The sequence below is a fragment of the Nannobrachium achirus genome (genome assembly GCF_963921795.1).
Source record: "Nannobrachium achirus genome assembly, chromosome: 3".
NCBI lineage: Eukaryota > Metazoa > Chordata > Actinopteri > Myctophiformes > Myctophidae > Nannobrachium > Nannobrachium achirus.
Window position 1 is genome coordinate 27,194,698 of NC_137812.1, and position 12,105 is coordinate 27,206,802.

Consider the following 12,105-nt stretch of genomic DNA (forward strand, 5'->3'; position numbering starts at 1 on the left):
TTCTGGGATGTGTTTCTGAAATGGTTTCATGCAAGTATATGAGCATAATACAGTGGATAATGTGTGCGTGATACTGTACATTGATTGGTCTTTTCTCTGGCCTTATAGCTTCTCTGAAGGAGCGTCTCCATATTTGGCTGTGGACAGTGAGACGGGGGCAGTGACCTTGACCTCTGACCTTGCTGATGTCACTGAGGATACCACGCTAGAGCTCACAGCCATGGCCAAGGACCACGGACATCCTCCACTCAACTCTACAGGTCTGTCCATCATCACTGATCACTGCCTTACCACCATCATCATCATCTTCATCATCGTAATATTATTATTATTAGCCTTTTATAGAGAACCAAATGGGCCTTCACATTTGGTTCCATTTCTATAAGTCACAGACCTGAAGGGTCCATTTGAAAACCTCCCTGAAGGAACCTGGCTTGAAGGTCCCTGTTAATGACAGAAATAGGTGTGTATAAAACAATCACACCTAGTGTGAAGTGAGCGTGGCTATTTATGAGTTAATTTCATCAAGTGTCCCGCAAGGCTTGGCCAATGCGACCCTGGGCGTACAACAAACTTTTAGTGCTTTGTGCCAAGATGTACAGTAGGCTACACTTCAAGGCCCGGACAAATTCCAGATGTTGGAGCTTAGCAAAAAAAGAGACGTGAAGGATCAAGTGTTCTTTCATTTCTTTGTACAGCCGCTGTTGTCATCAAGCTCAGGATCATCAGCGTGGTCTTTGAACGCTCCTCCTACAACTTCAGCCTTCCAGAGAATGAGCCAATGGGAACGGCTGTGGGCGCTGTCAAGGCCTCCGCAGGCATTGACCATGACGTCACCTACACACTGAAAACACACACGGACCTGTTCTCCATCGATGCCAGTGGAGCCCTCACTGCCATAACAACACTGGATAAGGAAACCCAGGACTGGTACATTCTGGAGGTGGAGGCAGTGGATACAAGGGTGCCCCCTACATCGGCCATTGCATTGGTATAACCCATTCCTTTATTTTGTCAGTATAATGCTGAGAGTTGATTCAGTACAAATATAGAAATGCTAATAGACTAGTTCTTAAAGTGGGGACCTTCATGGTTCCTTGAGGGGCTTCCAAATGAACCCTTATATTGTAGGTCTAACTCTTTGAGTTATTGGGAGAGGGGGTATGTTTGAGAACCATGGGACATACAGTATATCACTCTGATATTCTCTCTTACACACACGCGTTCTCTCTCTCTCTCTCTCTCTCTCTCTCTCTCGTATGAAACCAGTCTCTTTAAAGGGATAGTTCACCCCCAAAATGACTTATTTTCCTATTGATTATTCACCCCATGCAGACTTGAATTCATGGTTTGTTTGTTTTGTTTTTGTCACATTCCTAAGCCCATAATTCTCAATAGGGAACAAAGCAGGCTTTGTGTCTCCATAGTGAACCACTGCTGGTCATCAAATTATTGGCTAAGGAATGCGACAAAAACTAAAAAATATCCATGAATTCAAGTTTCCATGGGGTGAGTAATTGATAGAAAATTTATTTTTTTGGGTGAACCATTCCTTTAAACTGTGAACTCTCACTGCAGGTCAGAGTGCAGGTGGAGGATATGAACGAGACGCCACAGTTCTCCAGTGAATCCTATAACGTGAAGATCTTCAGCATCGCCCCGTACAAATCTCCTGTCATCCAAGTCAAAGTAAAGTCATCGTCATTTGGTCCTGCTTTTAAAGGACTGTACTAACATCAACACATGTCGTCCTCTTCGGCCACAGACATAAACAGACAATTCTTCTGTTTTATTTTTAGATTCCAAAGTAATTAAAAGGTTACCAATAATGCCAGAATAATTACGTTTTGGGGGCGAGGCGTTTGTGTCCTTGTTATATACAGTAAATATATAATTTAATTTATTCACCTTTTTATTAAGTAAAGTTACAGATGTTTGTATTTCATTGGCAAATGCAGTACATATTTTCTCCAGGGACTTCTTTTCAGCTAGACTTTCAATAATCCATCCTATACAATAATGAACAATAGTGTAAAACAGTATACACCCTCAACACAGCTTGCATTATGGAGTACAAAATCAATTATGAGAATACACACAGTGACCATGTCAGACAGTGTCAGCAGGTTTCTTGCAGAAACTCTGACACGTTGATTTTCATGCTATATTTGAAATCCACTGGCTTCTTTGAAAATCATGTCAGAACAACAGTATTGTCCTCTGCCTGAGCCATTGTTTTCTTACCACAATCATTCAGCGGCGTAAAGTAATTGACTTTAAACAATAGTTTGTTCTTCTCTACTGTAACCGTTGTCTGTTCCTTCCAGGCCACAGACCCTGACATCGGGGACAGTGGGCAGCTTGTGTACAGTTTGTCAGTGGCCAGCGACTACTTTGACATAGACCAATCCACTGGCCTGGTCTTTGTGGTGTCAGTAACAGCTTTAGCTGGAGAGCAGGCAGCTTTACAAGTGAAAGCTACTGACCCCAAGGGACTTTTTGCAACCACTAAGGTGGAAGTGAGTATGGATGGTGATTGAAAGCACACAAGTATATTAATCGACAGTGGTGGTAGTCGAGACAGTGTGAGACAGAGAATGCATCTTCATTCTGCCCCCCACTCCCATCCCTTCACTCCTCCCAGGTGGAGGTCCAGGGAAGTGCAAGCAGCAGTGACATAGTCATCATCTCCATCAACCAGCCCGCCAACATAGTGGAGAAGAAAGTTGCAGAGATGGAGCAGTAAGTTGCTTTTACTGAGCATGTTTGTTTTTCTTCGTCTTCCTCTTCCGCACAGCCCTTTAATATAGGAATTGTATTTTTTTTGTGAACAATTGTACACACAATACAGTTCCTTTCCATACAAAGTTATTTTTCTCTCTCCCTTATAATCCTACGAAAAATGCGTGAAATGTCTGTCCATCCTTCTGTGTATGCACATGTGTGCACCTGTAGTTCACGTATCTCAAGAACCGTCAGACCCTCATCCGTGTGTGGGAGTTTCCCAGGCCAGCACTACCACAGATTTATACTGTGAGACAGCAGAAAACACAAAGCGCTGCAGTGGTTATTGCTTTCTGCTTGTGCCTTGACCAAGGGAAATGCTACAATGCTTACAATGCTTTCACCTTGCCATTAACATTTCTAAATGATGGTTTCTGCATTTATGTGTAAGATACCAACGAGTCTAAAGCTGTCAATTGTCAATGTGTTTGTACAGTATGTCCCTGGACAGATACCTAGAATAGAGTTCAGTTCTCTGTCTTTTCTTGTTTCAGGTCTCTAAGTAAAGCCCTGGGCTGGACTGTGAAGGTGATTGATGTGTCTGGCAGCAATACACTTGGACACTCTGGGTACCGCTTGTCAAGAGACAGCGCAAAGTCTTTCATCAGCTTCATTTCTCTAGATGAGGAGAACGTCATTTCCTCTGAAGAGGTTACAGAGTAAGACATTTTGGCATTCAGAGCTATCAGGGCTTTGAAATATTGTACAGTAAATCATATTTACACTTATAATTGCATATGTAATCATGTTATTGTAAATCCTTAACAGGAAGTTGAAGAGTGAATCTGCGACAGTAAAGGCAGAGCTAGAGAAGGTGTTTGGGGAGGGGCTACAGCATGAAGTGGAGGAGGAGCCAAGTGCTCCCTCCACCAACCAGGCCACAGTGATCGCCCTGGGTGTTCTGCTGGCCCTGAGCATGCTGGGATTGTTGCTCATGGTGACGTTCACCATCGTCAAGTAAGTGTCCTAAATGGGATGGAATAGCTCTGTTCCAAAAAATCGAACCTTGGTTCGAAGTGAAGCGGTGAATTTGTATTCTATGTGTTCTAGATCTATACATTCTGAACACATAGAATCTATAAAGTATAGATTCTACACATAGAATCTATAAAGTATAGATTCTACACATAGAATCTATACTTTCTATGTGCTTTAGTTCTAGTTCAAAATGAATGAATGATTTTGTCTGGAGAGCCAAATTGTTATGTGAAGCTTGGTCAATCCTCAATTCTTCATTCTGGACATGCACAGGACATGTATGGGACAGACAAAACTAACCAATCACAGCGCAGAGATGCACGGGACAGGTACGGGACAGACAAAGCCACACCTTGGAAGCGGCTTTTACCGCTTCAAAAGAGGACTTAATCTACAGTAGGAAATCATATGCTAGTTAAAAGACAAGCACATGGTTTATCATGAAGACATGCAGAATAAGGGAAGGACTGGAGAGGCATTTTTAAGTCTTGAGAAAAGTCAGAGTTTATCACAGTGCTCCCAATGTTTTATAAATACAGCTCCATACTGTAATGTATTAGTTCTCAAGGTAAGGTCCTGGACCGCCAGGGAAGTCAGTAGGAGCGAGATCATTTAGCGACCTACAACCGGGTCGCGACGTGGTCGGTAGTTTTCAGCGACCGGGTCGCTAAATCGAGCGACCGGGTCGCTAAATCACCGACCGCGCCGCTAAATCGACCGACCCGGTCGCTAAATCTACCGACCTGCCTGCAGTTTTAGGTCGGTAGATTTAGCGACCCGGTTGGTACATCTAGTGACCCGGTCGGAAGATTTTGCGCCCCAGTCGGTCGATTTAGCGACCCGGTCGCTCGCTTTAGCGGCGCGGTCGGTGATTTAGCGACGCGGTCGGTGATTTAGCGACCCGGTCGGGAGGTTGCGTGGCAGGTTAGCCTAACTGAGGTAAGGTTACTGAGGTTAGGTTTAGGGTTAGGGTTAGTAGCCCGGTGGTCGGTGGAAGCGACCACCGGTCGGTGGATTTACCTACCCGGTCGCTGGATTAGCGTCCCGGTCGGTGGAATTAGCGTCCCGGTCGGTGGAATTAGCGACCCGGTCGGTGGTTTAAGCGTCCCGGTCGGTGGTTTTAGCGTCCCGGTCGGTCGATTTAGCGACCCGGTCGGTGTTTTAGCGTCCCGGTCGGTGGTTTTAGCGTCCCGGTCGGTGGTTCTAGCGTCCCGGTCGGTGGTTTTACCGTCCCAGTCGGTCGATTTAGCGACCCGGTCGCTGAAAACTACCGACCACGTCGCGACCCGGTTGTAGGTCGCTAAATGATCTCGCCCTCTCTCAGGGAAGTTCCGGGGTCCTCAGTTTAAACGCTTCAGACCTATTTTATTTTTCAGATTGCGACGTGTTGTGAGCTTATACAGATTGTCTATTTTTGAAAGGTCCCCAGTACAAAATATTTTCAGCAGGGCAAATACAATTTGGGATCCTTGATATGAAAATGTTTGAGAACCAATTCTCTAATAAAGACATTTGAATAGAATTCATTTGAATTCCCTCCCAGGTTCAGAAGGATAAAAAAACACCAGGAGGATCCCTACAGGCAGAGTTTTGACATTGGCAAGCCCAGTAATCTCTATTTGTAAGTATCCCACACTCTATATTCTTCAAAACTTCACAGCACATCCAAATTAATTTGCATGTGATATATGTGATTCTCCTGTCATACTTCAGAAATACAAGTATTACCACAGAGACTGAAGCCACAGAGTCTGAAACCACAGAGCGCGTAAGTACTCATTCTGAGTCATAATTATTATGATGGAAAAGATCTGAAACGAAAACATAATTTGTTGTAGGATTGTGTTGCTGATTTGTGTTTTGTGTTGTAGGCGAGAAGCGACAGCAAGTCATCACTGGTGGTGGAACCAAAGGCTGAAGCGAAGAGTGAGGCCAGCAACAGTGGGACAGAAAATAAGGCTTATATACATCAGGAGCGGATCAAGAAGAGACAGAAATAAAGGGAAAGGACAGTAAAAGTAGCAAAGTAGAGACAGATATTGCCCATGGGGAAGAAAGAGAGGGCAGTAGAAATGAGAAACAAACGCAGTTGGTTACTGACATGGGTGAGACGAGTGACAGTGACTCCCTCTAAGACCACATCATGTACAGTATATCCACACTAGAGCTGCAACAAAATTATTTTCTTAGCGATTATTCAATCAAGTTTTTAATTGAATAATCAAGAAACATTTCTTTATATATAAAGTAATTTATACTTAAAAACTGTGAAAATATTGTGTGATGATAATTAACATAACTGTACAATACAGACTTAGCAAGCATTGACAATTGCATTGACTACTGTCAATACCTGCTCTTTGGCATATATGGATATGGCTAAATAAACAAACTCATTTACTTAACTGCAGTTGTCTTTACCATGTTACGGTATAAAAATAAAGTATGTGAGAAGGATCCATTGCTGCCTTATATTGTAAAATGCAAATGAATAAAAACGTAGGTGGCTACCATTTTAGGAGATGCAGGTTGGAGTCTATTATTTCTAATGGAAGAGTGAACGTGAACACACTCAACACAGCTTCCGAACCATTCTTTAGCCCCATGGTCACTGAATTAAAATATTGGACCTGATCGCCTGACCTGATTGGTTGGAAGTGACACAATATTCCCATTCCCAAGATTCATACTAAAAACTTGAATTTATTATCGACCTTTCACTGTCCCAGCAACACACTCTCACGGGATCTAGCACCTGTAAACATACTGTAAGAGGCCGGCACTCGCTTATGAGACCATGACATGTCGCCTCTACTCGTGGCTCCAATTGGGATGGCGTATCTTCCTAAATTAACAACAATAAATTAACAACAATCTTTGACTGAACTTAATACCATGCTTGCTGTGTGTCCCAAGTTGTTTGCAATGCAACTGAAAGATTAACTAGAAGCAGTGCTCTTCCGAGCACAGGTCTCCGCCAGGTCAGGTAGGTTATTGTGGCCTCCTGGTGGCGCTATAATAGGCCAATCTGAAAAGGGTGCCAGGTAAATGGTGGTTGGCACTCAGACTAGACTGAAGCTGTCAGCCTGGTTTTAGTTTAGGCATGACATGGATTATGACCCATATCTCCTTGTATGGCTGTTGACCCTCATGGCCATGATGTCAGTCACGGCAAAGCATGCCGTCTATGACGATAGTCTCATGCGACACAGCTCTTCTGGTACCTGTCTGTCATTTGGGACATGATTCTCTCGGGAACATGTGCTTCCGGTCTTTCGCCAGGCCTGATGGCATTCACCTGGCCGTCCCGGTACAGCGCATTTGTTGCACTTTCCAGAAGAGTACTCTTGTGGATGATTTGGATCAGGCCGACCCGTATGGAGCGAATTTAGTGCCATATTTACTCACTCGTGTGTGCGTGTTTTGTGCACCACAAAATAAAATTCACACGTATTTTATTGCAATTCACAGTATTTTACAAATCTCAGGTTGCTACAAATCTCAAGCTTTGGATCACAAAATAAAAACAAGTTGCAAATTTTTCTGTGGATTTAAAATACGTTGTGAATTACAGATACAGACCTGTGGATCTAAAAGACACAGCTCAACATACTTGTGGATTTACAAAACACAGATCAACAGAGCTGTGGAGACAAAAATCTTTTTTGCCTCGTGTGGAACAATGACTGTGGATCTCCAAAACACAGAATTATGGCACTGTTTTACCATGTGAAATGTGAAGTTATTTGGCTTGTGCCAATGTGGGGGGCGGAGACTAGGAGCATAAGATAGGCGGGTCTCCCACCCTGTAATTGGGAGTGGCGTTGTCACTTTAATTCATTCAACAATACTGTTCGTGTCCAACTGGTCACATATAGGCTATTGTTTTCTTCCTGGAAGTGCATTTGTGGCAGGTTATTTAACATGGGATTTTGACAGCTGGCTTCTCCTCCTCTTAACGGAACGCCGTTCCAGCCCCAAATGTTTAACAGAACGGGGGTTCCGGCCGTTCCGGCTCACTTTCACCCCTGGTCATCACACAATACACAGATGATGACGGGTTCTGTTGTCACCGTACACAAATCAGGACTATATAAAAGAGTGCACTCTAAGAACTCGTGGGTTATTTCTATTTCTGCTAGGTTAGCTTATCTACGGCTGTTGCTTGCTACTGTGTCGTGCTTGCTTGTCAATGTAAAGTTACACTGACTGACAGCAGTCTGTGAAGGACATTTTAATTTACAACAACAACAACAACTGCTACACTGGTTTCATATATGGCTGGAAACAGCCTTGGACTCATCAGGCTGTTGAAGCAAAGACTTCTAAAATTCTGCTCTGGAAACCAAACCTCACTGCTGGTGTTGAGTCCGGTTGTATTAATGACTGCATTCACAGACTTTAAGCCACTTGCAAAGAGATTTAAGTTTGAATTGGGTACCCAGAAATATCTACCAACTTTTCTCAAAGATAACAAGACAGTGGAAGAATGGAGAGAGAACATCAAACAACTGGCAGGAATCTATAAGCGGTCAAAGAGTGGACAAGAAGGTCTGCGTGGTGTCCGCACTAAGGATTCACAACACAGAATGGGCCCCAGACAGCAGCACAAGTTCAAGAATACTCTTGAAAGCTGGCTCCTGAAACCCACAGCAGTTCTGAGCACTGTCGAGGCGTGCAGCTTTTGGAACAAACCAGAGATGACCGACGCCAGCGGCTCTGAATGCACCTCAGCAGCAACCCCAAACGTCACATGGCTGGGAACCCCCATCGATGAGCTTAGAAAGAATGGCCAAGCCCTGCCTCGGTTGATTGCTGGCCATCATCACACAGTCACGATAAGGACGGACCTTCTTCAAGATGGCAAAGTTCCAGCTCCATATCCCAACCACTTCCAGGATCTTTGGGATGATCATCATGTGAAGATGCCCTGTTCAAACAGGAACCTGTTTCCAGTGGGAAATCAGGAAGCCAAAAGATGGGTACTGATCCAGGAGTCTTTAGTTAGAGTTAAATTTACAGGCTCACAAGATGTGAAGAACGCAATATTGAAATACAATACTGCACATGCCAAGAATTGGGACTTCACAGCATTGCATTCATACTGCAAGGAACTGGAGCCTCGTGCTAGAGAACGTCTGCTGGGTTCGCTACTGCCACTGGTGAGGAGTTTGGCTATGAGAGCCCCTGAGCTTTGTACCAAGCCGATACCCCTCCTTAAACAAGGGGTGAGCCACTCCATCACCATGTCTCAGGAGCAGGTGGCGTGCCTGCTGGCCAACGCCTTCTTCTGCACCTTCCCCAGACGCAACTGCAGGAAGTCTGAATACCACAACTACCCAGACATCAACTTCTCCAGGTTGTTCGAGGGGGACTCCTCAAAGAAGATTGAGAAACTCAAAACCCTGATGAGCTATTTCCAAAGTGTAACTGAGAAAATGCCTACTGGCCTCGTAACATACCAAAGAAAATGTTTGGAAAGACCTCCCAACTGGAAAAGCCTACGGACTCCACTCACAAAGCTGCACATTACGTGTGAAGGGACCATTGAGGATGACGGCTACGGCATGCTCCAGGTGGATTTCGCCAACCGGTTTGTGGGAGGGGGCGTGACGTCTAAGGGGCTGGTCCAGGAGGAGATCCGTTTCCTGGTCAACCCGGAGCTCATCCTGTCCCGCCTCTTCACCGAAGCCCTGGGCGAGAACGAGTGCCTCGTTGTCACAGGCACACAGCAGTACAGCAGATACACAGGCTACGCACAAAGCTACAAATTTGCCGGCAGATATGACGACACGACGAAGAGGGATACCTGGCAGAGAAGAGGCACTGAAATTGTGGCCATCGATGCCCTGCAGTACCACAGCCTTCTGGAACAGTTTCACCCTGACAAGATCAAAAGAGAAATTAATAAGGCCTATTGTGGCTTTGCTCGCCCAGGGGAGAGACATCTCACACCGGTGGCCACAGGGAACTGGGGCTGTGGTGTGTTCGGGGGAGACACCCGACTTAAAGCTCTGATCCAGATGCTGGCAGCTGCTGAGGCAGGAAGGGATGTGGCCTATTTCACCTTTGGTGACCGCAAACTCATGACAGACGTCAACAAGTTGCACGTGTTCCTCACCCAGAAGGACGTCCGTGTCGGGGATGTTTATCAACTCCTGGAACGGTACTACAGCTCTGTGTGTAAGAGCTGCCGTAGCCAGCGCCCTGATGTCGACCTCTACGCCTTCATCTACCAGCAGGTCGGCGACCCCAGACTGTAGGGTCCCCGGCATTATTATTACCCTGATAAAAAGTTTAATGTGGAGGTCATATGAACCTCATACAAAAATAAAAGGGTAGATTTGATAGATATGAATTATGATACATAATTGTATGATTGGTGTATGAGGCTCATATGACCATATACGGTTATATATTATGAACTGAACTTAACCTGGTGAAAAATACTATGCCTAAACCTAACCTCAGTAAAACTATGCCTAAATCCTAACCCTAACTAAATTCGGACTTATGGGCAGTCCCCGGCCTAAGTCCTCCCAACAACAATGAAGGGGATGAGGGAATATCGGAAGAATCAGGCTTTAAATCTTGTATTTCCAACTCAAACCAGAAAGTGGATGAATCTTGAAGGGATCTTTTCAAAGTCTACAACTAGTAAGGGAAAGTTAGCCATGAGGGAATATCGGAAGAATCAGGCTTTAAATCTTGTATTTCCAACTCAAACCAGAAAGTGGATGAATCTTGAAGGGATCTTTTCAAAGTCTACAACTAGTAAGGGAAAGTTAGCCTATTGCTAGACCAATCTGGGAACTAAATCTAAATCACTAGCTGTCTTCACAAATGTGTTCATAAAGGTCTTTACTATCAATTCAATTCAAGGGAGCTTTATTGGCATGAGAAAACATACGTTTACATTGCCAAAGCAAGTATCACACATACAATAAAAAACAGTTGAAAATGGGGAACATATATACAGTTGGAGGGGGTACAGCATTGAGTAAACAGAGCTATGTCGCATTGTGACATTTTATATATATACAGGGTACAAATAGCAGCATTTCTTTTCCTCAAAATGCATTTAAAGGTATCAGCTCTGTTTCATACTGTATGTGCAGTAGGTCTAGATGTCAATCCATGGTTTGTAGTCCTTAGGGTGGTTGTGTTTCTAGCCTTCTTTTGTCGCAACAGTTCACAAATCTTGCGGCTGTGTTTGCACATTGTTGTATTTCTCCCAGTAGATATGGGAGTTTTTCATCATTGGTCGAGTTTTCAAATTCACTTTGGGTGTGTGTAATCTGTGGGAAGTATGCGTCTCTAATGTCTTGGTATAGTGGGCAGGTGGTTAGAAAGTGTAGCTCTGTTTCTACCACATTTTGTGTGCAGTGGGTACATAGCCTATCTTCCCTTGGGAGTGGGGTCTGTCTGTGCCGGCCTTTCTCTATTGCAAGGCTGTGTTCGCTGAGTCTGTACCTAGTCAAGGCTTTCCTAAGTTTTGTGTCTTTTACTGTGCTCAGATATTCTGCTAACGTATATTCTCTTTTTAGTGCCAGATAGCATTCCATTTTGCTTTGGCTTTGGGTTGTCTCTTTCCAGTATGTTAGGTAGCTTTCTTTTTGTTTTCTTATAATCTGGTTTGGTCCAGAGTGTTTTCCGTTTGGTAGTTGGGCTTCTGTTTGTGCACAGAGTCCCTGGGCCAGCTGACTGAGGGGGCAACCCTGTAGGTTTTCACTATGGTTGAGGGCTATGTTATGGAACGTGTCTGGGTTGCTTTCTTTTAGGTGATTATAGAATTTAAGTGCTCTCTTCTATCGTCCTAATTCTGCCCTGCAAGCATTGTTTGTTGTTTTCCGTTGGGTGTGGAGTATAGATTTGCAGAGTTCTGCATGCAGAGTCTCAGTTTGGTGTTTGTCCCATTTTTCAAATTCTTGGTTGGCAAGGGGACCCCAGATCTCGCAGCCATAGAGGGAGATGGGTTCTATAACGGAGTCTAGTATCTTTAGCCAGATTTGTATTGGGATATCTAGCTTAACGTTCCTTTTGATGGCATAGAAAGCCCTTCTCGGCTTTTCTCTCAGGTCGTTTGCAGCTTTGTTGAAGTTTCCTGTGCCACTGATGTTTAAGCCCAGGTATGTATAGTTTTTTGTGTGTTCTAGTGCTGTGGTATTTAGAAAGAATTGTTGGTTTAGGCGGTTTTGTCTTTTTTGGAATACCATGATTTTTGTCTTGGCTAGATTTACTGTCAGGGCCCACTTATGTGAGAATTTGTGCAGGAGGTCGAGTTGCTGCTGTAATCCTTCTTTGGTGGGAGACAGTAACACCAGATCATCTGCGAATAGTAGA

General features: G+C 44.3%; 1 protein-coding gene across 1 annotated transcript; it reads left to right on the plus strand.

Annotated features, from left to right (window-relative positions):
- Positions 1-8,351: 8,351 nt before the first annotated feature.
- Positions 8,352-10,025, plus strand: LOC308282133 (poly(ADP-ribose) glycohydrolase-like; the record flags this gene model as incomplete). The annotated part of the gene is made up of 1 exon (XM_080722477.1): positions 8,352-10,025. The coding sequence occupies one exon, from the start codon at positions 8,352-8,354 to the stop codon at positions 10,023-10,025; it is 1,674 nt and encodes a 557-aa protein (XP_080578603.1).
- Between the last annotated feature and the right edge of the window lie 2,080 nt (positions 10,026-12,105).